The sequence below is a fragment of the Poromitra crassiceps genome (genome assembly GCF_964638095.1).
Source record: "Poromitra crassiceps genome assembly, chromosome: 6".
Classification (NCBI taxonomy): Eukaryota; Metazoa; Chordata; class Actinopteri; order Beryciformes; family Melamphaidae; genus Poromitra; species Poromitra crassiceps.
The window spans coordinates 35,767,014-35,793,576 of record NC_139627.1 but is presented as its reverse complement, the minus strand read 5'-3'; the positions used below and the strand labels follow the sequence as shown (position 1 = coordinate 35,793,576).

Sequence of the window (26,563 nt, the reverse complement as noted above, 5' to 3'; positions counted from 1 at the left end):
GATTGCTGTCAGAATATAGAGACATTTAACACTTATTTTAACCCAAAAACCTCACTGAATGCAGCTTTAAAACAGGCATCAGAGGACAAGCTCTACCACATAATACTTTATTTTTGCATATATTTTTTGCTTGATCACTAATGCATGTAAAGTGGGCCTCTCATCTTGTATCCTTGATTTGATGGCAAATGACATCTTGATCAGTGACACTGAAATGTATTATCCTTGCCAGATGCAATCCCCTTCCTTTGAGCAGCCATCCCCCCATAAAGATAGTGCACTAGTGTGAGCGCAGCGGCCATTTCACAAATTAAATGACATATTTTTGGCATCAGGCTAGAATGCCAAGTGCTATTATTATGGCATCAATGACATACTGTATGTTGTCCTTCAGCAGCTGCAGTTTCATCATCGCTATTGTGGGACTGAACTCAAAGACCTGAAAGTGTCCTTGCCCACTGCAGGTTTATGCTAGTAGCTTATTTGTGTCTTTTCTTTTGTCTGGACTTTGATGCAGGGCATAAAGCAGACAGACCATTTTGGATTCATCTCTCGGGAGCCTGCGGAGTCAGGTCCCAGTCAGTATGTCTGCTATGTCTTCCAGTGTGCCAGTGAGTCCCTGGTGAGTCACACAGAGCATCTGAAACAAAATCACTTTCAGCCTCAATCGCTTGAGTTTAGTTACTAGAAACTTCTCCCGTGTGTGTGTGTGTGTGTGTGTGTGTGTGTGTGTGTGTGTGTGTGTGTGTGTGTGTGTGTGTGTGCGCGTGTGTGCATGTGTCAGGTGGATGAGGTGATGCTGACCCTGAAGCAGGCCTTCAGCACCGCAGCGGCCTTGGGGAGCAACAAAACCCAGATTCAGCTGTGCGAAGCCTGCCCCATGCACGACCTGCACAAGCTGTGTGAGCGGATCGAGGGTATGCAGCGCAAACTCGGCCACTGGCTTGACTCATGAATATGTTGATGCGAGCGGTCTGTATTTGATGCGGGATGTATTTCTCTCTGGGAGTCAAAGCAAGATTCTCGTGTGTTTCCAGGTCTCTATCCGCCCAGAGCGAAGCTAGCCATCCAAAAATATCTCTCCCAGCTGACTGACAATGAGCAGGTTGAGATTTTCGAGCGGGTTCAGGTGAGGATCGACGCTGCTGGGAGAAAAGTAATTTTCTTCACTGGTTAGCACTGTTGCCTCACAGCAAGGAGGTCCTGGTTTTGAACCCCCGTCCGTGTGGAGCTTGTGGAGTTTCTCCCCAAGTTCGTGTGGGTTTCCTCCGGGTGCTCCGGTTTCTTCCCACCATAAGACATGTGTGTTAGGGTTAATATTCCTGTCAGGGCCCCTGACCAAGGCACTGGCAAAACAACTGGAGTTGGTCCCCGGGGGCTGCACTGTGGCTGCCCATTGCTCGTAGGTATAGGAAGGTTCCTTGTAGAGGATGGGTCAAATTCAGAGGATGAATTTCCCCATGGGAACAATAAAGGATAACTTAACTTAACTTAAAATGAGTGACACATTAACATTTATTGGTGATGGTTTACCAGAAATCTGATTGGGCCACATCTGCTGTAGGGTCATGACTTTCCATCTGGAGCTCTGAGGTGTGTGTTTGTGTGTCTCTGAGGTGTGTGTTTGTGTCTGCAGAGGATGAAGCCCGGATCAGACCAAGAGGAGAATGAGCTGGTGATTCTCCATCTGAGGCAGCTGTGTGAAACCAAACAGAAGACCCACCTCCACATCGGAGAGGGTCCTCAGGTAATTACTGACTGTAGAGAAAGTTGTAAAAAGTTTGCACACTGCAAGGGCTCCAGTTAAGGTTTTTTATTGCAACACCAGTGGGTAACCCACTGTGCCCACTGGTGTTGCAATAAAAAACCTTAACTGGAGCCCTTGCAGTGTGCAAACTTTTTACAACTTTCTCTGCACTTATCACTGTAAGTTCTGCACCTGCCCTACTAGGCTGGGATGTGCGTGTCTCCCTTCTACCTTTGAATTACTGACTGTAGACCTGGAAGAACTTTCTATAATGAACTTCTTCATTCAGTCAGAGCTGCAGAGACACGGCAGAGTGTAGCCAGTACGTCAGGGTTCCCACTGGCCTTGGGAATCCTTGAACGTTGACGGATTTGAACAAAATAAAATAAGGCTTTTAAAGTTTTAGAAAATGAATGGATGGCTTTGAAAGTACTTTTTCTTTCAATTAAAACTATAGCACCCAAATTCATCAATATGCCTCAGTTCTCTGGACCGCCCTCTGTCTCAGCATCAACGCTTCACATCTGGAAAATGCATGCAAGTTTCATGTTGACCGCTGTCATGGTGTCCCCCAAAACATGCTGATTTGGAGTCTTTGGATTTCACCAAACAAGACTAATTGAAAAGTATTTGAATTTGATGTCCAACTGAGTGTGGGAAGCCCTTGTCTTTTATTTCTGGGATGTTCTGTTGATGAAGTTTGTGTTTCCTTAGGTGGCGCTCTTTCCTTTGTCATGGTGGCTAGTGCTGATCCAGTTCCTCTTCTTCTTATTCAAGCCAAACTGGAAATGTAAAATGTGTCACTTCCTGTTTGCAGCGTTTTAGCAGTATCAATAGAGAGTAACTTAATAGACATTTATTGATATGACTATGTTGGGCATTGGTACTTGAATATGAAATTAATAAGCATTCGTTCTTGACCTGCCTGGTAAATTAAAGGTAAGCTAGAGAGAGGGATTGTGTTGATTATGTTCATTTGAATGGCTCACCCCCGACATCGGCTTCAGTATTGTTTTAATGCAACAGCCAGCTGCAGACTTTACCTTGCAGTCTTGTTTTCATGCTCCAAATCTCTTGACTCATCTCTTGGTTTGCTATGGGGAAACTAACACACATACATCTTACACATCTACATAAGTAAGATGGAGTCTGTTTACTAAAGCTTTTTGGGGCGTACATGCCAGTCACATTTCCTTACCTGGCCTCTGACAGCTTGTTTGTGTCCGTTGTCGTTCTGTGACAGAATGCGCCAAACTCGGCAGCGGGAGACGGCACAGCCACCGGCGGACGCTTCAAACTCGATATCCTGAAGAATAAAGCTCGCTCCTCCCTCACCAGCTCTCTGGAGAACATCTTTTCAAGGGTAGGAAGGAACTGAGCCTTCTCATCTCTCTCTTGCTTGCTGTCTCTTTTTCTCTCTCTTTCTAAGTTTATCCCTCCTCTCTGTCTCTCATCTTCCCAACTCCTGACAGAACAGAGTCATCCTGCTGTGTCCTGCTGTGTGTGTCTCTATCTGTCTATATCTGTCCTGTCTGTGTCACTGTCATCCAGGGGATTTGGATTGACCCATATCTGCCAGAGATATGGCAGAATAATCACTTAGTTGAAGGATCCAGGCAGTCTGAGACCTCATCTCTTATTGTCTCAAAGAGTTATCTAAACAATGACATTCATGTCGGTCAGGAAATCTTTGTGCTTTTACTTAATTTCCTGATGTATTTTTTTTTTTTTTTTTTTTTTTTTTTTAAACTTTCCTGACAGTACTATGAGCCAAAACAATGTTTCTTTCTTTATATGTCAGGGAAGGTTGTTACATTTTTAGAAAGTGTTTTTATAAGGATGCTTGACCAATATCCTGTTCATAATGATGTGATATGTCGTTTTTGTTTTGAACCTATTTGTGTTTTGAGAACTGCCTGATGTTATGTAATCCCCTCTGTCTCCAGGGTGCCAGTCGGATGCGAGGCCGCTTGGGAAGCATGGGAAGCATGAGCAGTTTTGATCGAGTAAGTGTCCTTGAGCGGGAATGTGACTTCCCAGAGCCGGACCTCTGGGAATTCTCACTTTTCAGTCAGTGTCTATTAGAGGAATGCTATATTCCTCCACGTGTTTCCGAGAAAGGGGACGCGTTTGAGAAGAGGGTGACCGCTTTGAGATGCAAACCTCAGGGTCTCAACGTGGGGACGGACGATGCTGGGCTGCACGGTTTATCTGTACTGTAGCTGCAAGACCAACACAGCGGGGAGGGTGTTGTATGCCGAGCTGTCAGTTAACCATTTGGGGTTGTTGGATGGCAGAACTATGTCATTGCAGTGCAGAATGTGGGGAGGGTGTGTGATGGAGTCCCTCTGACCCCCTATCAGTCACCAGAGGTACTGTATATAGGGGGCATCTGTGACTTATTATACTAAACACACAAGAAATAGGCTGTGCTCTTGCACAGACATGCTCTATTTGCCTTCACGTCATGTCAGACTTATTGAAAGTACAAGCTGCTGACTGGGGGAAAATAAGTAAGATATATGTGGGAAATATTTTTTGGGCTCCCAATGTCTCCCACTTGGCATCACCAGTTGTGGAGGTGTGTCGACAGAAGCGGCAAACACAGCAGCGAATCCACTGATGTCCAAGATAATCAAAATAAAAATGATCAGTTATATTCACTGTAATACAATCAACCCGGTTTATGAAAATGAGAACTGTCGGGGCGGGGCGGCTTTAGCTCAGGAGGTAGAGCGGGTCGGCCAATGACGCAAGGGTTGGCGGTTCGATCCCCGCTCCCTCCCAGCTGCTGTCGCTGTGTCCTTGGGCAAGACACTTAACCCTCCTTGCTCCGCAGCCTGCCGCCATCGGTGTATGAATGGGTGAATGTAGACTATCTACTGATTGTAAAGCGCTTTGGATAAAAGCGCTATATAAATGCAGGCCATTTACCATTTACCATAACTGTCTCCTGCAGTTTGTTTATGGTAAATTAGTCAATACAATTATTTTGGATGTGGGCATTCCAACAAGTTACAGAAGAAGAACAAAAAACCGGCACACACGAGTCAACTGTTCTTATTTGTTTTGGGCAATTGTAGAAAACGTACGTGTTTCAGCCTTGAGCCATCATCAGTGATGATGAGGATGGACAACAACTATGTAGGTCTAGTTAACTATAAACACTTACATGCAATCATTATCTGATCTGATCTGCACCAAGTCATCAGCGACGCTGAATGACTCAAGGCTGAAATGCATACATTTCTTCAATTGCCCGAAATAAATAAGAATAGTTGACTCCTGAGCAGTGTTGGGGGTAACTCATTACAAAAGTAGCATATTACATGTAATATATTACTTTTAGCAGTAACTCAGTAATATAACTTATTACCAATAGGATTTGAGTAATATTATACCAGTTACTTTGTCAAGTAACACAAGTTACAAATTGAGTTTTTATTTTATTTTATTTTTAATCAAAGCACATATTTGAAAAAAGATACAATTCTTTCCTACTCAAATTGTGTGTTTTTATGCAAATAATTACTATAGATGACAATAACAAAGGAAAAGGATAACATTTAGAATTTTGGATTGTTTACACTGACTTCAAGACGGTTGAAATAATTTTCCTGGATGGTTCTGGGTCGGCGATGTCATTCTGCTGCTGCTATTATTTTGGTGAAAGTAATGCAAAAGTAGTGTAATAAGTAACGAGTTACTCTACACAGACAGTAATTTTGTAAAGTAACTTATTACTTTAAAATGAAAGTAACTAGTAATATGTAGTATATTACATTTTGAGAGTAACTTGCCCAACACTGCTCCTGAGTGCCGTTTCTTTGTTCTTCTGTTTATTGCCACAACCGTGCGCCCGACACAGTGTTTCAAACTTGGAGTTGTGCATGCCGCCTGCAACCTTCTACTACTGCACTCCAATGAGTTAAAACATGTGAAGGCGTTCAAGTTGCAGCAACCAGATGGCATCCCGTTCTTCCGCTTCTTCCGATAAGACTTGAATGCGTCACTGCATATAAATACGCTTTAGTGTTTGTTTCACTTTCAAGGCCATTCCGTCTTCTTTCGATGCTGTTATTCTGTTCGACCCACCTCCGTCCCCCCCCTCTGTCTAATCCCTGACACTGCGAGTCGAATCCATAGAAGCAGTGTTTACAGCCGAGACTGTTGCTTTGCCCTGCGTGTCAGCTGACTGAGTCGTAGTCTGGGGATGGTGTCAGGATGCAGATCCCCTGGCAAGCAGGAAATAAAGTCAGGATGTCCAGTTGTGTGTCTGCTGAGCCGTGCCTCTCCTGGCTTCCTCTTCTCGGCCCTGTAAACAGGACTCAGCACTACAGAAGTGCAGCGAGGCTCCTCATGTGATGTTGGCCACGTCCCAATCTCAACCACTTCATCTTACCCATATATTTCACATTGTGCGAGTTTAGCTGACAGTCACGTCTCATGAGATTTGCATAAATGCACCAGACGTCCTAGCGTGCTTCGTGATCTGCAGTGTCAGATGGGTGTCAGCTTAAAGAGTACATGAAACATTTGATCATAGTTCATATGCATTTCACCACATACAAGACAGGACACTGCTTACAAGTGTGAAATGTACCTAGATTTGCTAGAAAATAGGAACATTTCACCTTTTCGCCAACTAGCGCGCTGTTAGATGATGTCAATGTACAGTACAGTATTAAGGATTTTGAACGTTTTGATGAATCAAAACAACCATAATCCAAGTCAGAAACACAACAGCATAAGGTACAGTATGCTGTGAGCCTGTTAGAATTCAAAATCCTTACCAACACTTAACTAGCATGTACTCCTCTACTGTACTGTACTGTATGATCAAATGTCATCTTTAATAATTGTGTGAGATATCACTATCAAACCCTGCAGTGATTTTTTTTATATATATACTGTATATATTTTTTGGGGGTGGCTGCTTTTTGCCATTGTAAGAAATGAGTTATTGGTGCACTTCTTGTATCCTGTCAAATCTGAGCGAGGGAGGTCCCCCGGAGCACGGAGAGAGGAGATTGGAGGGTTTGGTCCGGAGCTGAGCCATCGAGGGCCTCCTCCAATAGTGTGTGATGCTGTGAGTCACAGGACGTTGGTCATTAGAATACAATAGATGTGGGAGTTGTACGGCCAGGCATGTGGTAGCACGGAGTCCAAGAGTGTTGCGGGGAGTAGAACCTGGAGTGAGTCTTGTTGTGGGGGGCACGGGCTAGGTGAGTGCAGACCTGTTGTAACTTGGCTAGTTAGAGCTAGGGTGCTTTATCTGGCGTTTGGCTTTACATAACCTCTGGAGTAGAATGGTACACTGTATGTGGTTTTGAGTTCCAAAACAATTGACCATACATTACATGCCCTTTGAATTTTGCCTGACTTAGACCCAGGTTACTCCACACCCCAGTATAGCATTTCAGATCATTGTTGTTTGATTATATATACACAGTATTCAGCTTGTAATGCATTATTCATCATTTTTCTTACAAAATTTGCATCAGGCTGTGACGTTAAATGTGCGCAACGTGTGCGATAACATCTCACCGCCCTTTTTGACGTCTCTTTCGTCTGCGTCACCCTCAGCAGGACGAGGAATCTCCCGGTCACTCCCCTCCAGGTTCCCCTCCTGGCTTCCCTGATGATGACCCGGAGGCCGGGCTGCAGTTCCGTCGGCGCGCTCACACCTTCAGCCATCCCCCCGTGAAGAAACGCATCTCCTTCGAGGGCCAGCCGGCCCCCCAGAGCAAGCAGGCCCCGCTCCGCAGACAGCAGTCTGTGAACCCCGAACTACTGCAGGGCAGGTAACTCAACCAGCATCACTTCCATGTCACTACTGCTCTAGTTTGAGCAAGGAATCTATTTCACTCAACCTTTGGTCAACTTGCTGGAGTGGATGTGTTTTCACTAGAATTAATTGCACTGAAATGTTTGGGATGTATTGGAGGGAGTTTCCGGGTTCTGTTTGAAGACACTTATGGCTAAAGCTAACATTGTTATGGAAATTCTTAACCTGTTGCTCTCCTTTAATCAGTTGGACACTAATTGGGAAATACTAAACCTTGATTTGATCTTTGACATACAGGTACACACACATTGTAATCTATTTGCAGTGCTTTGACCAATGCTAAACTCTGAGAAATCTCCCCAGCTCCAGCACCACTGTCCTTCAACAATAACATCACGTTTCCTGCTACTGTTTGATGCCTCATGACTCATGAGACTGCATTTTATTTGATTGTATTTTTTCTGATCTCCGAGCTGCAGTCCTTTCTTTGTATAATGTGTTTGTTTTTATTTGTGGCCGTTTCATGTGTGTCGGGCTCGCCCAGTTCCGTGTCGGGCCGTCCCGTCGTCTCGAGAACGCGCAGCGTCTCGGAGAGCGAGTCCTCCTTCAGCCTCCCCTCCTCCTTCTCCGCCCCCACTTTCCTGAAAAGCTTTTACCAGGGCTCCCTGGGCTCCCTGAGCTCCCTGGCCGACAGTGGGAGCCTCAAGAGGTGAGAGGGGGTGCACAGCCGACCCCCTGCTTAGACCCCAATGCATCGGCCAGGGCCAGAGGGGATGGGAGGGAGGTGCTGTTCATGGCTGGGAAGGTGTTAGCCATATTCGTGTTGTCTGTCCGAACCTTTTAACATCTAGTCTTCTACCTATTTCTATCAACAGCCCCTGTTTGATTAACAGAAAGGTTTACTCTCCATCTGGGCTCTTCCTATTTTCCTCAGAAGTAGAAGGGGATGCTGATGCGCTCCTCTCTTGTTTTATTTGCATGCGGATATGAAGCTTTTTTTGCACGGCAAGGCTATGTTTAACCTGGAACTACAGCCTTTATTAACTGCATTACACACTTTTGCCATCAACTTTATTGACCAATGCCGTTCATGATGCTTAAAAAGAAACTTTGATTATCATCATGTCACGTCAAATTCAGACTCAGTTTAGTGTAGTGATGTATTTATTCTGAAAGATTGCTCTTAGTTGATGTTCGACTGTAGTAATTAATCAGTTACTATGTTCTCAAGGAAACAAGACACAAGATGGCTTTGCACCATCCTGACAGGGTCTAACATGGCAGAAAGTCTGGGTGGGGAAAGTAAAGGTTAACATTTACATTATGAATGAGATTGAGTTGTGCAGACCGTTGTCGACTGTCAATTCCAGAGGATGGTTCCTCCTCTGACAGCAGTGCAGCCCTCGGAGTGCTCACATTGTTAAAGGGATACGCCACTTTTTCGGGAGTTCATTTGCCATACCCCCCCCCCCCCCCCACATAACTAAAGTACACCATGCCTTTACCGTCACTGTCCGAGCAGTCTGCAGTGAGCTCCAGTCGTGGAGTTAGTAAGACTAAGTATAGCCTTAGAATGGAGGCCAATGGTACACCCATTCAAAATAACCAAAAACACAGATCTAATCACTAATCACTCACCACGAGATGAAATATTAATCCATAGTCACGTGACGTTTCACATCAGAGTAAATCCCCACACCAAGTTACTTCCCTGTTTGCTTGTAAAGAGCGCTTCCGCTGTACACAGCGCATGCGCTGTACAGTATGTCGCGCATGCCTGGCGGCCATGTTTCCAGCTATGTATTTACGTTAAAAAAAGATAATTTCTCTGCATTTGGATTAATATTTCATCTCGTGGTGAGTACCCGAAGCACAACATGTATTTTGGCGCTATTACATCTGTGTTTTTGGTTATTTTGAATGGGTGTACCATTGGCCTCCATTCTAAGGCGATACTTACGAACTTCACGACTGTAGCTCACTGTATACTGCTCGGACAGTGACAGTAAAGGCATGGTGTACCTTGATTATGTGAGAGCGATATGGCAAATGAGCTAAACTCCAGAAAAAGTAGAGTATCCCTTTAATTTCAACAGCAAGAACGGTGCTTTCAGCACACCCAGGCCCCGCAGTGATGAATAAGAGCAGTTTTAGATTACAACTGTTGAAAGGCCTGTAGTAGACCTACTGGCCATGTCACCCGAGTGTGAGTCATCTGTACTGTGAGATGACCTTACCGCACGGCTGCCTTGCTGCGACTTCCTTATCACTTTATCTGTGCCGGCAGGAAATCACGGTGCGATAATGATGACTAGTGAAGAGCCTCAGATCGGTTCATTTGAATGATGGAAGCGAAAGAGAAGAAGCCATGTTAAAGTCTGCAGGACATGCTGCAAGAACACAATCTTCATCCCGGGCCGGCGGCCTCTGGCCTCAAGCAGAGGTCACTTCCTGTTATTCGTTGTCCGCATGTTCAGACGGAGGACACTGTGTGCTGAGCGGGCTCAGTACAAGCCAACAACCCATCCCTCGCTTAATGACATAATAGGCTCATCTCCTCCCTGGTGAGAAGTGAATTGAAATGTGGTAATGTGAAGCTAAAGGCCTAATCAACTCATTTTACTCTCCAACAGTGTTTTCTTATCTCCCCACAAGAGCAACCTCTTTTCCAGGAAATCAGCAAACCATCATGCACCGCCACTCTGGCTGCTTGTGTGTCTGATGTTTGTTGTCCTTTTTTACATACTAATCTTGAGCTGCAACGCCACCGGCTGCTTTATTAATACGAGTATTGGGTGTCCGTCAATGTATATTGGCCTTGTGTGTGTTTGCCCATCCGTGCTCTTAAGGTTCCCCCACACTGTTTCACAGCAACCCAGAGAGCCTGTGTTGATGCGGTGCCTGTCTAAGGTTTCCTCTGTCCCGCCTGAGTGGAGAGATTAGATGTGTGTGTGTGTGTGTGTGTGTGTGTGTGTGTGTGTGTGTGTGTGTGTGTGTGTGTGTGTGTGTGTGTGTGTGTGTGTGTGTGTGTGTGTGTGTGTGTGTGTGTGTGTGTGTGTGTGTGTGTGTGTGTGTGTGTGTGTGCGCGTGCATTTGTAGGTGTACGTATGCGTCCTAAAAGGGTGCTGAGAGACTGTTAGTGTAAGGTGACACCTGACTGTTTTATCGGGTGTCGTGACTGTGCCGTCTGCTCTGGCAGTAATGGGGAAGACAGGAAGAGGACCGCTTCGAGCTGCAGCAGCGACTCAGTGAGCGGAGGGGGTCTCCCAGCCCCCCCACGCAGGGTCTCCTGGAGGCAGAAGATCTTCCTGCGCGTGGCCTCGCCGATGAACAAGCCTTCCGCATCAATGCAGCACCCAGGTCTGACACTAGATACTGCTGTAACACAAGCACTATTGACATTCAAGCAAGGCACGACATGATGCTCAATGAATAAGCTCTGAATAATCTACAAGCGCATAGAACATAGTACAAAACACCAAGGCTGGAGGGGGAATTAATTATTCTTACAGTTACAAAGCTCCTGATTTTCAAATTGCACGAGGACATGGAAATTGCAGACATCCAGCAAGGCTTCAGTGGAAACAGGAGGCTGCATGCATGCATGGACACTACTGGTCAAGCAGCTCTTCAAAGTGATCTCCAGCCTAGTTCCCACAGCCTTTTCTTGCCTGAGGCACATAGTGTTTCTTAGCTTACTTTGTCCTCGAGGGATCTCATAGCTTAAGAATTTTAACTCAGATTCTGGTTATAGAAGGGGGCGGGGGGGGGGGGGACATCTTGGTCAGTTTTTTGGGAGGCTCACTATTTTTGAACATGATTTTGCAAAGAAAAAATCGTGAGCAATTACCATAAAATGGTCATCAATAACATTTTATGTTTGTTTACTGCATTCAAGTGGTGCAGTGTAATCAAAGCGAATCATACTGAACGTCTAAATGTGCTGAGTCGTGATGGCATGGACTCATAACCTCAAGAAGTAAAGCAGTTTTTAATTGTGAGATGCTTTCCCATTCCCATTCTTGATGCACCAAAAGCAAAATAGAAAAAAAAAATCACCATTTTTGGATGCTTTATCCAATCATAGCCCACAACCACAAAACCCTGTTTTTTTTGTTTGTTTTTTTGTATAATGGGTTGTCTCAGTGGGGATTGAACCTCTAATCCTGACAGTATTCATCCCATACTCTACCCACTGGGCCATACAGGACATGCATTTTAAACTTAGGCCATATAGCCAGTACTTTAAACATGCTTTGTATGTTAACGCTATTATTAATAAAAAACAACTTTACTTTAGACCACTGTGATGCCAGGGAGCTGTTGCCCCTCTCTCCCCGTGCCTTGGTCTCGGGTCTTGCCTCAGCTGACCCCCTGAGTGGGGAGAGGCCGAAGAGGACGGGGGCAGACTACCGGTCCCTCTGGAAGACGGCCATCCACCAGCAGATCCTGCTACTGCGAATGGAGAAGGAGAACCAGAGGCTGGAGGGTGAGTTGCAGTTGGTACTACTGGCCACATGGTATATTGCTATGTGCTCTAGAATTAATAATTTCTTTGGTCATATCAGAGCCGGTCGGCCCTATACGCACACTACGCAGCCTGCGTAAGACCCCCAAATCAGAAAAAGGCCCCGCCTCCGCAGATTGTGCAAAAGAAATTGCGTTGATCAGAAGTGACAACTAATCTATCGTTCCATTGCAACACCAGCACACACAGGCAGCCATTTTGGCCTGGAAGAGACACCTCTGATTGGCTGTCACGGTCCTGTGCTGTTGTCCCATTGGCCAAAAACGTAAATGTTTCAACTCTTCTTGCCTTCAACACTCTTTGGCACTTTGTACTGCACGCACCCTCGCCTTCCCCAAACAAGTGTTTGTTTAGCATCCTCCATAGAGACAGACAGTGAAGGCAGGCAGGTTTTCTGTCTGAAATAAATATGAAGCGTGTTTATCCCTCTGGCCATGAAAAAAAGAAGAAGAAGCAGCGTCAATCTGAACTGCGCCAACAGCAGTCAGATAGGCAAGACATGTACTGCACACAGTTGTTGTCAGTGACTGACGAGCTAACGTCACGTTAGTTGAGGTGCTAACGCAGCTTGCAATCTCTCTCTAGCTCGCTGTAGTCTGTGTATGTTTGCTAACCTAGTGCATGCTGCTTGTTGTTGTAATGCTAGCCACAGTTCCAAGAGTGTGCAGTGCTCTCTGTGTGACTAGTTTAAACGTCAACTTGCAACGGTGTTCATAGACTAGGCTACTATAAACATGTCGCGTGTGCACAACAAAACGACACAGCACAGCAGCATTAGCTTTTATTCAGCAAAATAGACTGGATCACTCCTCATAGATAGATCGATAGACAGATAGATAGATAGATAGATAGATAGATAGATAGATAGATAGATAGATAGATAGATAGATAATATTCTCAGGGAGAAAATTATCTTCCTAGTTGGGGGTGGTGCACTGTGTACACAAAAAAGAAAGACACAATGCAAAATAACACGAAAGCAAACAATAACAAGGCCAAACTAGAACGACCGCAACGCGGACTTATGCTTCCGCCATTAGTTCATTCTTGAGTCCAAATCGCCATTTGAGGCAAATTGGAAGAAATTCCGACAAGGCGCTCCTGATATGTTGCGTTACAGAGCTTGGGAATGGCGTTCGTGAGGTCACAGTGACCTTGAACTTTGACCACCAAAATGTAATCCGTTCATCCTTGCGCCCCAGGTCGATGTTTGAGCCAAATTGGCAGAAATTCCATCAAGCCGTTCTTGAGATATCGCTTTAACGAACTTGGGAATGGCATTCGTGAGGTCACAGTGACCTTGACCTTTGACCATGAAAATCTAATCAGTTCATCCTCGAGTCCAAGTCGATGTTTGAGGCAAATTTGATGAAACTCTGTCAAGGCATTCCTGAGATATCGTGTTAACAAGCTTGAAAATGGCGTTCGAGTCCTCACAGTGACCTTGACCTTTGACCACCAAAATCTAATCAGTTCATGCTTGAGTCCAAGTCGATGTTTGAGACAAATTTGATGAAATTCTGTCAAGGCATTCCTGAGATATCGCGTTAACAAGCTTGAAAATGGCGTTCGAGAGGTCACAGGGACCTTGGCCTTTGACCTTTGACCAGCAAAATCTAATCAGTTCATGCTTGAGTCCAAGGCGATGTTTGAGGCAAATTTGATGAAATTCCGTCAAGGCATTCCTGAGATGTTGCGCTAACAAGCTTAAAAATGGCGTTCGAGAGGTCACAGTGACCTTGGCCTTTGACCTTTGACCACCAAAATCTAATCAGTTCATCCTTGAGTCCAAGTCGATGTTTGGATTCCGTCAAGGCATTCCTGAGATATCGCGTTAACAAGCTTGAAAATGGTGTTTGAGACGTCACAGTGACAGCACTGGGTCGTATGAATCCCAAACATAAAGAACCCCATGTTCTTAATCTTGCTGCAATTAGATCATTCTGTGTTCTTTTGATGTTCACTGTATTTGGTTTTCTACAGACAAAGGACTATTTAGAATTTGTGTCACGCGGCCGTTCTACTTGAAAAATCCTCACACTGGGTGTCATTGTTGAGTTTCTTTTAGCGATTCCTCTTCTTCCATTGAGGATAGCTGCCCTCTTCCCTGCTTATCATGAGAAACCCAAAGTTGCACCGTCAGTAGTAACCACACGTGCCGTAACACTACAAGTCCTGTTCTTCCTTGTGGAGTGGACTTGGGTTCGAGAGCCCAGGGTTAGCCATGCGTTAAGCTGGCATTTCTGACTGCTGTTTATTTTGGGAAGTCGAGCTTTACTGTTCCTCGGTTTGGGATTCTGGAGCACAGCTATATATAGAGAGAAATGTTTTGATGCAACAGACATACACATTTCTGCGAACACACACACATACAAACAAGCACACACGTTGTAGGTTAAAGGGCATGGAATTAATTCTCTTTCATTTTGAACCAACAGTAATAGCACTGTTTTGTTCAGTAAAAAAAAAGCAGACATTTTTGGAAATGCTGCCCTCTATTGGCCGTGGTCATGCAGGGTGCATCCCAAATCTTTTTCACTGCTGCTCCTTTCCTCCCTCTTCACTACTACTCCTCTCCTACCAGGAAGTAACTTGCAGGAATGGAGTGGAGGAGAGGAGGGAGCAACAGTAAAGTGGAGGTTGTTCAGGACAGTTTATTTGCTACAGCAAGCATCATATATATATATATATATATATATATATATATATATATATATAATTTTTTTTATGAATGTCACATTAACAAACATTTGCAAACAAACAAAAAACCTTCCTGACACTTCTCTTGTCTCTTCCACTACTGGGACAACAAGCAACGTGACAGCACCAACATCAGTTTGTAGGTCATTTAGATTAGCCTTTATTGTCTCCCTTAGGAGAAATTTGTCATGGGTCATGGAGGAAAGGAGGAGGTAGAGAAGGAAAGGAGGCAGTAGAGGAGGAAAGAAGGAGTGATTTTCAGAGCTTTGGGATGAAGGCACTGTGTCTGCCTTTGTCTTCTGAACACCAACACATGTTTCCCTCTGTTTGTTTACTATGGTACCAATGCTGGTCTGAGGACCTAACTGTGAATAACCATTTTGAATAGAAGGTAAGAGATATCAAAGCTGCCCCTTGGGTCAAGGAAGATGTTTTGCATGTTTGTTGGTGTTGGTTATTACAGGGCTTTGATCATTCAAATCAAACTCCTCTGTTTGCATGTTCATGGTCAACCACCTTCGGTGGTCTTTCTGTTGCTTCTGTCGTGTGTACCTCTCTCCACTATCTTGATTTGGCCTCTCCATTCCTCCAGCCTGAAAGCTTTGAATAAGGATGTGTGGTTTTATGTGGATATTGTGGCTTCTGTCCATGTGTAAGGGTTACCATGGGAACTGTTTATACAAGGTGTAGGGGGACTGTATTCACATTGACCCCTTTGCTCTCAAGTCTGACCTCTTTCAAACAGTTACATTGTGCTTTACAAAGGCGCAAAACAAAAGCACATTTCTACTCGTTACACCCCTCTCCTCTCGTCCTCCTGTCTTGATTCTCTGACCTGCCGTAGACTGGCTCTGTAGTCTGAACGAATAACTGACATGTACAGTAGGCCTGATGCCATGTTATCTGTGTGTACTGAGACTGCCATCAGCTGGTACCACCTTTAAAGAAAACCTTGCTGAACTGACTGACTGTTCGCTCATCCCTTTCTTCTGGGCGTGCTCCAGCGAGCCGAGATGAGCTGCACATCCGCAAGATGAAGCTGGACTACCAGGAAGTGGGCCAGTGCTCCAAAGAGGTGCAGGCGTTATGGGAGAGGAAACTGACAACCCCAGGCAGAACCACGCTCCCACAGGACAAGGAGGACATGTACAATGCACTCTGCCAAGGTGAGAGGTGTGTGTGTGCGTGCGCGCGCGTGTGTGTGTGTGTGTGTGTGAGCGAGCAAGGGAAAGAGGTAGAGAGTGCATGCGTATATACATGGAGTATACGTGTGTGTAGTCGTGTATGTGATGAGCTGATGATGTGTGTCCCTCTGTGTGTGTCCAGGTGTTCCTAAGAGCAGGCGAGGGGAAGTGTGGCTGCTCCTTTGCCATCAGCACCGGCTGCACCACAGACTGCCGCTGCGCCAACAGGCCCCTGACACCGCCTATCACGACCTGCTGAAGCAGCTCACCGCACAGCAACATGCCATTCTGGTGGATCTAGGTACACACACACACACACACACACACACCACGCACATTCAAATCTACAGGGCTCCTACAGTCATGACAACCGTGGAGTTAGACTGTTTTGTTTTCCAGGCCTGGGCAAGTTACTGAGAGTGACGCAAGTTCAAGAAGTTTTTTTTAGACAGGCACGTGTCTTGTTTCAAGCTTGGCTGCTGGTAGATCTAATTACCTTATAACTCATTTTAAACGATTGCTTATCCCTTCAGGGTAACACTTTCTATGAAGGTCATATCTATAATGCTTTATGAGCATTTTCATAAGACATAATGCATTTATACTGTAAGTAAAGCTTTATAAAACTCTTTATAAATGTTTGTAATCATGCATGGCAACTTATAATGAGGTTTATAAAGTATTATAAGTGGTGTACATTATAAATTCAGCATCCATAATGCTTTATACTTCCATGCCAAAGTGACAACAGTGTTTGAAAGAATAATCTTTCTTGTTTTACACTTTACTTGCAGTCAGCAGATACTGCTCATAAGTCCTCATAACTGTTATATTATCATATAATTGCTTACCTTATAGTGCTGTCTCTTTACTTAAAGCTCACAAAGTCGTGCTATAGCATATTACTGATGTGTAGAAGACATTATGTGATTGTGCACCACTTATAATACTTTAATAAACCTTGTTATAAGTTGCCATGCACGATTATACACATTTATAATTTTACAAAACCTTATAGATGCATTATAATGTCTTATGAATGTGCTCATAAACCATTATAGACGTGACCTTCATAGAAAGTGTTACTGTAGTGGTAGTAGTTTTGTTTTTCTTATTTTGTTTATTTACTCAGCTACTTACTTCCTTGTTAGGAGGGACAGAAGGCAAACACATTTCCTGATTACGTAAGTCCAAAGTGACAGTTGTGGCTGGTTGAAAAGAGAACTAGGGTATCCAAATCAATTATTCAGCTAAAAAAAAGCAGCATTTGACTGTTGACGCTAACAATCACTTTATATAAATACAATTATGTTATAAATAAAAAAGTAACAGAAAAATGTTACATTTTGAGTGGTGATGATATGTAGGACCACCACAGTGAGTGATGTACTGTACCAAGTATCGGTCTGTCTCTCTCTCCCTCTCCAGGCCGGACCTTCCCCACCCACCAGTACTTCTCGGCCCAACTGGGAGCAGGCCAGCTGTCCCTCTACAACCTACTGAAAGCCTACTCTCTGCTGGACACAGAGGTACTACTTGCTGTAATCCTCTGTTTGTGTTTATGGACACATCTCCAAAGATGGCCTCTCTGCATGATGCTGTAGTGTCTGTAGTGTTGAATGTCATAATTAACTGTTGTGATATTCTCTGGTTTTGTGCATCACAGGTGGGCTACTGCCAGGGGATCAGCTTTGTGGCTGGAGTGCTGCTGCTCCACATGAGTGAGGACCAGGCCTTTGACATGCTCAAGTTCCTGATGTACGACCTGGGCTTCAGACGCCAGTATAGACCAGACATGGTCTCTCTACAGGTGATCACTACGCCACAACACGTTACTGCTCTAAGATGAGAAACGCCATTACTATACATTATAACGTATATCCAGGGGCCACTGATGAATGCTGACACATTTATTTAAAAGTTGAACGCTGTCTTGGAATAATGTTGACTAACATTTAGCTACAGAATCCTCTACATTCTCTACATTTTATATTTGCTGTCGAGAATTTTTTAGAGTTGAACATCATGTTCACTTTTCTTGGCAAGTTTAGATTCAGATTTAGATCACAATGAAGCTGAATCATGCAAAATACCCTGCAGTGTATCGGCAGCTTACACCAAATGTAAATGTTTGTAAGTGATGTGTAAATGTTAAATAAAGGGTAGCTCCCTTTACATATGCTACCACAGAAAAGAAACATTGTATTCAAATGTTGTGGTATTAGACTTGTTTGAAACAGTGAGTGAGTAACAGGCTTACTAGACACACTAATGTTTTAGCTATGTGCATGGTGCGGGAGTCCCCCGACATGCCTCTCACCTGTGTGGGTTAGCTATCAACAGCAAACAGTAGCCAAGCCCCTTATGCAAACCACTCTGTTAGCGGCAGCTATATATCAGCTGACCTGACCAGGCTGAAAGCTTCAGCAGGCGTGGTAATGTGTAATCTATATCAGGTAACCATTCAGCCAACCAGTGGCCTCCTGGGTCTCTCTATGCCCTGTTGTGCTCCTTTAAGACCAGCCCAAAGTTCACAAAGACAGGAAGAATGTGCAATAACTGCAATTGTCACTGTTGTTCTGTGCGAGCGGGTGAAGGTAAAGCATATTCTGTTTAACCGGCTGATAACAGTCTACTTTTAGCTTGATGTAACTTCTGCTTCTCGTTTCTGTCTGCTGTGCAATTTGCTACTCCACTCCACTGTCAGGATCGCTTTGATATATTGTTAGAGATTTTTTTTTTCTCCTCAAATGCTTGGCCTTGGTGCGTGTCTGAGCAAGTCTTTGAACCAGCTTTCCTATTACTAAAGGAGCTCCCTGGTCATGTAAAAGCTCTAATCTACTGTAATGCTTAGATATTTATGTGATATCGTGTCCCCTTCCTTCTGATCCAGATATACCAGTTTTCTATTGCCTGTTCTGACCTGTGTGTCTGTTTGTATCTGCGTGTGTGTGCACGCGTGTGTATGTTTGCTATCCCAGATTCAGATGTACCAGCTGTCGCGGCTGCTGCACGATTACCACCGCGAGTTGTACAATCACCTGGAGGAACACGAGATCTGCCCCAGCCTCTACGCCGCACCCTGGTTCCTCACGCTCTTCGCCTCCCAGTTCCCCCTCAACTTTGTTTCCCGTGTCTTTGGTACATCAGAATACACACACACACACACACACACACACACACACACACACACACACACACACACACACACACACACACACACACTTATCAGCACAATGCTACTTACAGCACAAGAGTGAAGGCATAAATGGGATATGCCTCCTAGTTATTACAGCTTTACTGCTTTGTTTAAAGTGTGTAGAGGATTGCTGTATTTATGGCTGTGTTGCTTCTGTGTGTCTCCCCCACCCCCCCTCCCAGATTTTGTATTTGTACAGGGATCTGAGGTGATCTTTAAAGTGGCCCTGTGTCTCCTGAGCAGCCATGAAAGGGAGATAGTGGAGTGTGACAGCTTTGAGAGCATTGTGGATTATTTAAAAACTACAATTCCCAACCTCACGCAGACCCAGATGGAGCAGACCATCACTAAGGTACAGATTGGGGGAGTTATAGGGACTCCAGTTCGAGGTTCCCAAATAATTAAGCATAATCGTCAACCCATTGAAAATTAATTTCAATGGGTTAAAGACATTTTGCTGCCTTTACTGGAGTTGATCTGAAACTGCCTGGAAAAATGGGTGGATTTTTTTAAAATGCCGTAAATGTAACTGTTCAAACGAAAGCAAATTTGAACAATGTCCTCATTAAACAATAACATATTTGATTATACTATGGGGCCATTGTGAACATCCATTGTGACCAACATCTTTGGTCATGGGACAGTCCATACTAACATACGGTAGTTTCTATATACTGTATAGACGGTTTTAACTTGACAACAATAACAACCGTCACAACCCACCTGAATATCCGGTTTACTTCCTGTATACATAACTGAGCGCAGGCTGATATTCGGCTCATATTAAATGTTAACGTTAGGCCGTGTCTCCGACAGACACAGTAACAACGTAGCCTATTTCGGTCTTTATGTCTTGTAGTAGTTAGTTGTTGTTGTTGTTGTTGTTGTTGTTGATAGTTGCCATAACAACCACCCTTGTTGGAAAGACGTGCACACGCTGGGTAGTAGGAAGCGTTGTTGTCTGGTCCGGAGCTAGCCTGAGAGGCTAATAAAAGCTACATGTTACAGAGTAAGCTGACTATCAGTACGTTATTGCACGCATAGGCCTATCTTTACATTTAAACGTATAGCAAAAATTAAAAATGGAAAGAGAAGTAGGCTATGTCAGTGTTTTCCCCTGAACAGCTGAGAAAGTGGACACTGTAAATCAGTGATACTAAACTTGCGGCACGCGGGCCTTTTGCTTTTTCCCTTTTTTTTACAGTGCACCTGAACGCAACATGCAAGATACCTGCTGAATAAGTGTCCAAATGTTCATGTCATTCTGGCCAATACTCCACTTCTGCTATAGCATTTCAGTCTGGAATATGGAATATCTTTCAATAATCTATGATTTAGCTGCTAAATTGTCAAATACCGCCATCTGCTCGCTACCCAGGCACTTATGTATGTACTTAACCTAACTAACTTAACCTAACTAACTATCCAGTGTGCACAACATTGTCAGACTAAACTCCGGCTGACACCCCAAAAACCTACAATCTGCTACAGAAAAATGTATTGTTTGTTTATTAACTGGCCCCTGGCCTTCTATCATTTCACGAAACTGGTCCCCGGGCAAAGCAAGTTGAGTATCCCTGCTGTAAATAGTTAGCACTGTGAAGCTGATACAATTCAGGTGGCGGTAATGCGACATTTAAGGATGCCAACCGCCATAAAACACAGAAGAAGTGCTGTGGCGTTGCAGCTGGTGAAAACCGTCTATACAGTATTTCCTGTGGTATGGGACCTTAAAGATAATACCTAGCACATGGCATATTGTTTATTACAATGTCTCTGGGCAAAAGTACTGTTGTGTGATGTATTCAGCTATGGCCATAGAAAACAGACTTCCAGCACGTTTTATGGCAGACATCTATTTTAAAAGAAAACACATGATGCAGTTGAGGTTGATTTGTTGATTTGTCCTCATGTTAGTTGCCTAAATTGAAAATGGAGGATTATTGGGTTATCCAGAAAATTAACATGAAAATCTCTGTACTTTTGGTGGAATTTATACTGTATAGCTGTTGTAACACTATCAAACTATTATGACTATTATGACTTGTCGGGGATGGTGTATGAAGTCTCACTGTGTGACCTGTGGATTCCCAGGTGTTGGAGATGGACATCTCTAAGCAGTTACATGCGTATGAGGTGGAGTACCACGTCCTGCAGGATGAGATGTTGGATGCCGGGCCGCTGCCTGATGATTCTGAGCGGCTAGACAAATTAGAAAAGACCAATGTCCAGCTGAAGAAACAGAACATGGACCTGCTGGAAAAACTCCAGGTAAGGAAGAAGAAGATCAACGTTTATTCCAAAACCCTTCTGGGGATATAACAGCAAATGTTCAGCATATCATTTGTATGAATATTTGTTATATCATTAGTATGTGTGGAGTGGGCTCAAGAAGGGTTCCTAATGAAGAGGCTGGTGTATTGTCACAAACCAACTTTATAGCCCAGCATGTATAATAGTGGGAAGCATTCAGGTTACAGGGAACATGGTTTCATATTTCCTTCTTTTGATTGGCTGGTAAAGGTTTCTGTCATATTTACACCTGCCCACTCCATCCACACTCCATTGTCTTGGTAACATCTCACACCACCCATAGATGGCACTAAAACACAAGTGAAAGACTCAGTTGGAAAGATAGACAAAGGAATGACATGTATATATGAAGAGTGTGTGAGTGTGAGTGAGAGAGAGAGACAGAGAATGTTAGAAGAGTCTTAGGCTGATAGAGGTGGATAGCTGTTTTTAGTACATTTAACAAGTGGCTCACCACAAAGCCATATTCTCTGCATTGACTCGCCTTGACTTGCACCATTAATAACACTTGGCTCACACCAAAAGCATCTCTCAAGCAACACGTCATGGAAGCATCCAGCAGCGTTGAGCAGGAGCCTTGCCATTCACACTAGAAGCACTCTCATCTGCTCCACGCCTCGCTCTGTTTTACCCCGCGCCGGTCACAACTGTATTGACTTCATGCCTGGCTGCTTGCGTACTGCTCGCGTCGAAATGAAACTCCCTCCACAAGGCGTTGCTTCAGAGTTGGATACGCGTCTGGAGTGTTTCGGCTGTAATTAGCACTAGTATCGACCCCTGCTAATGTCCTCACAGTTTGTCGACCCCTTGCCGTTTGTTTCCCACTCGCCCAAACAGATTGCTTTGTACCATGGCCTGTCTTTAGAGGTAACATGTCCTTGTCCTCCAGGCTGCACGACAGAAGATCCAGACGCTGGAGACAAATGTGGAGAACTTCCTGTCTCGGGAGAGCAAGATGAAGCACATGATCCGCTCTCTGGAGCAGGAGAGGGCGGCGTACCAGAAGACCATCGAACGCATGCGCTCGTGCCTTCCCCCCGACGCCCTGGCAGATGTGGAGATGACCCAGATCAAAACAGGACCCAACGGCAAAGCCAAACCCGCGGCCAAGAAGCCCTGATGGCTACAAGGGGGATGGCTGCTCTGGGTAGACGCACAGGCAGATAGACACAGGCAGAGACCACGGTGAACAGAGACTGGTTGAACACTGAGAAATACTTCTCAGTGGAAGGCTGGCAAGCTCAACGAATGTTGTTGTACTGCTACTGAAAGAGTGGCAGGTTTTGTTAATGTGTGATGTCTGTCTGAAGGTCTAGACAGGCAAACTGTGTAGGAAGTATCTGAGTGATGTATACTCTGATTGCGGTGGGTGGACGATTTCAATTATATTAGCTCCAGATTGTTCCATCAGTGCATCAAAGCTGCCTGTTCTCTCTCATCTGTTTCAGTGCCAGTTTGAAGGTGAGGTATTCTTTTTTGTTTTTAGTAATCACAGGTGCGGGTTTCTTGCTACAAGTGAGAAATGAGTCTGCCTCTGCGATCCTTCTTAAGCACTGCCTTGATGTATTCACACAACCAATCGGACCGTCTCAGTACCACTGCAGAGGTGGACAGGAGGCGGTCCTTAGCACACACTCCTTTGGGCCTCAAGGTCTTGTAGCCATTACTAGCGAGGATGATGCTGGAGTTGATCCCCCGATGATTTTGAACTCCCCGTGTCTGTTTGTGACAGAAACCCAGGCTACAGGCTAATGACATTGCTTTCTGATTTCCTTTTTGTTTCATTGTTATACTTGAAAACTTTGTGAATGTAATTTCCCTCCAAAGAGCCTTCTGATAGATGTGTGTCATTAGAAAGGGTGTCATCTGGGTGCTCTATACTCCTCAGCAGACATGTGTCGTACCTTGCAGCGCCTCTCTCTTCGGCACCACACCACAAAGGGATGTCTTTGCATTCGCGTGATGAGAAACCAAATGTCTACTGCTGCTTTTTGGGGGGAGGAAGTGCTGTATCCAAAGCATAGGCAGGATGTGAGGTCGTCTGCTGTTTCCTGTGTGACTGACCGAGGTGTTGCTGCAGTCAGACGCAGAGCTCGAGCACCGAGGCCCCGGAGGGAGGATCCGAATGAATGCTGCAGATCACATGTTTCTTCTGACCCAAAGTTCTATATGGTATTTTTGTGTTTTTGTCTGCACCTAATCTGTGATGCAGAAATTTGATACAATCAGCACTACCGCTACCACCATCGCCTCCTATGGTTCTAGAACGTCAGCCTATGAGCAGCCAGTGTTTCTCTCCATGAGGTTGATGGTGGTGTCGTCTCGCAGATGCCTGCGGTTACATCACTGTTGGTCACATGGGCTTTTGTTTTGTACAGTGAAACGTGTGAGTGTAGAGAGAGTGAGAGGCCACACAGGAAATGAGAAGAACATAAAGATGGCTTACCGACCTTTTTTGAGTGAGCGGAGAAAAGTCTTTAGGGCTACTGGGTAAAACACACACACAGACAGACATAGACATTGACCCAGTGGACAGACGGTTCAAACGTGTTCAGTGAGTGGCCCTTGCTCTCTCTCCAGTTTTGGTTTAGCCCACCTCCGTGTCTGACTCATCTCCAATGGTTCTGATTGAAAGAAAAACACTCCTGGGCTTAACTCTGCTTTTTCTTAGAACACTTATGACAACCAAGGTCATGACTGTATGAAAAAGGCAGAATATCCAATCGTTGCTCATAGCTTCTCTTCCTGCCCTCAGCATCACGCTTGCGTCTATGTCACTGTTAGTTTTGAGTCCAAGTGGACATATTCTTTGACACACAACGCAACATGTTCTGTTTAGCTGTGCTGTGTGCTTGCATATACAGTACCCAAAGCACTTGCCTACTTGTACATTTTGCTGAAATACAGCAGCTAATCCAAACAAGCTAGAGGTTGATAAATCCAAGGTGACGGTCTCTCTCATGAAGAAATATTCCTGTCATAATTCAGCTGACATTGTAAAGGTTTGCACCAACCTTCTCAGAAAGAATAGACAAATGATCACCGCTGAACAGTAGTGATTCAACTGAAACGTATCTATTATTAAATCATGTCGCAGGACATGTAGGATACAGTTGTAGACTTTCTTTGCTCGTTCTGCTTGTATTTTGTGCTTTTACAGTATTTCTGCAGCATCAACGTCAACTATTGAACCAAAGATGTGATTGTTTCTCAATGAATTAGTTCAAGAATGCTGGATGTGTTAGTCCATTTAATGTGATAACCATTTTTATCACTACATGTACAGTGTTCATCAAAGAGGAGCTCTTCTTTGAGCTCTTCTTTTTCATACAACAGTTCAAAAGGAGGGTGTCTGGGTAGTGTAGAGGTAAAAGCACTCAGCCTACCACCACGGAGACCCTGGTTCAATTCCCGGCAAGCTTGGTCAGACGTTTCTACAATCACAATTGGCCGTGTCTGCAGGTGAAAGCCGGTGGGATCTGTTTCGACCTCACTGACCGTCACTACGGTCAAAATAGAATGATAGCCCTCGTTCCGCCTACTCTCGAGACCAATATATCAACAAAGTCATGCCCATGACCCCCGGAGAGTTGACGTTACTCGGGCAGCACCAGTGAGCACTGCTGCTCTGATGTCTGTTACTCGGGCAGCACCAGTGAGCACTGCTGTTCTAATGTCTGTTGCCCAGCGAGATGCGGATGATTAGGTTGTCTGTTCCTCGCGACCCTTTTGGTATGAGCCATCCTATTTTGACCGTAGTGATGGTCAGAGTGAGGTCGAAACAGATCGTAAGTTATGAATGTAACTATGGATCTGTGAGACCGAAGGATGACCGTCACTTGTCGCTCGGAACACTGAGGCGTTCAAGGTAAGAGCTCGGGCCGGAAGTTGCCCCCCTCCCCCCTTTTTATAGTGGGGGAGGTTCATGGGCATGACTTTGTTGATATATTGGTCTCGAGAGTAGGTGGAACGAGGGCTATCATTCTATTTTGACCGTAGTGACGGTCATCCTTCGGTCTCACAGATCCATAGTTACATTCATAACTTACGGTATGTGTCCTGGTTGCTGCACTAGCAACTCCTCTGGTCACTCAAGGTGCCTGGAATAGCATGATCCTCCCACGTGCTACATCCTGCCGCTGAAACTCCTCGCTGTCAGGTGAAAAGAAGCGTCTGGCAACTGCACATGTATCAGATCAGCAGTGTGGGTGGAGCAACAACCGACACAGCAGGGGGAATTGGCCAAGTACAATTGGGGAGAAAATGGGAGAAAAAACTGAAAACTTGATGAAGAAAAGTCAAAAGGAAAAGGAAACCAAATACTCGGGCAGCTGGATTCGCACGAGATCATGAGATCACGATCACTGCCCATCAACAGGGTTGTTTACCCTTTCTTACTCGATGTTCATTTCTTCTCTCAGCTTATCGATTAGTGCCAACAGCCTTTATAAACCTTTGCCCAGAGATATGAGAACATTTTGGCAATGATAATTTTGTCTATATTACTAAATGTAAAGCATGTCCTCCTGGTCAGCTAAGGGTTTTCACTTGTCTTCATTTTAGCTCTGGTGCTTTCAATCCCGACCCTTAAATAGCGTTTGTATCACAGTGTTTAATCATTGAGGGAAGACGGACACAGTTGAAAAAATAGCTTGTTTTTCTGTCAATGTGAGGGCTACACAAAGCAAGGAAACTGTCACAAGTTCTTCAATAAACATCACCACGCCTTGTTTTCTACCTACTCATGTCTGCGCCTCTTTCATGCCCAGTAAGCTCTCTCATAAAGAAATCATGTTTCTTTATCATTCACTCTGTGTAGGCTGTAGCCTGGAGCTGAAACAGGCTCTGTGCGTAAAAGGCCGTGGTAGGCTTCAACAATTTTAGACTATATTTAAAGACCTTTCAAGAGTTTTACTTTGGTTAACGCCTTAGGCAAAGAGAACTACAAGTACCACATAAAACACACACAGATTCGCCTGCAAAGTTGTATTCTTTGCAAAGTATCTGCTCAAACATCCTGTGATTACTCTGGTTAAATAAAATCCTATATAGTGTATTTCTGAATTAGGCATAATCTAGTGAATGAAATGGGGCATGTAGTGTA

The 26,563-nt window shown here is 44.5% G+C and overlaps 1 protein-coding gene across 6 annotated transcripts in view; it reads left to right on the top strand.

Annotated features, from left to right (window-relative positions):
* Nucleotides 1-26,194, top strand: part of tbc1d4 (TBC1 domain family, member 4) — a 43,066-nt gene extending 16,872 nt beyond the window's left edge. Inside the window, exons 6-23 of one of the 6 annotated variants that reach the window (XM_083639372.1) lie at nt 518-622; nt 785-917; nt 1,038-1,129; nt 1,637-1,747; nt 2,991-3,110; nt 3,694-3,753; nt 7,337-7,551; nt 8,080-8,244; nt 10,735-10,895; nt 11,836-12,024; nt 15,768-15,929; nt 16,090-16,248; nt 17,376-17,476; nt 17,614-17,757; nt 18,929-19,088; nt 19,329-19,498; nt 21,241-21,417; nt 22,349-26,194. In XM_083639372.1, the coding sequence (XP_083495498.1) occupies nt 518-622; nt 785-917; nt 1,038-1,129; nt 1,637-1,747; nt 2,991-3,110; nt 3,694-3,753; nt 7,337-7,551; nt 8,080-8,244; nt 10,735-10,895; nt 11,836-12,024; nt 15,768-15,929; nt 16,090-16,248; nt 17,376-17,476; nt 17,614-17,757; nt 18,929-19,088; nt 19,329-19,498; nt 21,241-21,417; nt 22,349-22,579 (2,655 nt within the window). In that variant the 3' untranslated portion in view covers nt 22,580-26,194. Of the gene's footprint in view, nt 1-517; nt 623-784; nt 918-1,037; nt 1,157-1,636; nt 1,748-2,990; nt 3,111-3,693; nt 3,754-7,333; nt 7,552-8,079; nt 8,245-10,734; nt 10,896-11,835; nt 12,025-15,767; nt 15,930-16,089; nt 16,249-17,375; nt 17,477-17,613; nt 17,758-18,928; nt 19,089-19,328; nt 19,499-21,240; nt 21,418-22,348 lie in introns of all 6 variants that reach the window. The other 5 variants (XM_083639371.1, XM_083639370.1, XM_083639369.1 and 2 more) reach the window with 5 other exon arrangements.
* Nucleotides 26,195-26,563: the final 369 nt, after the last annotated feature.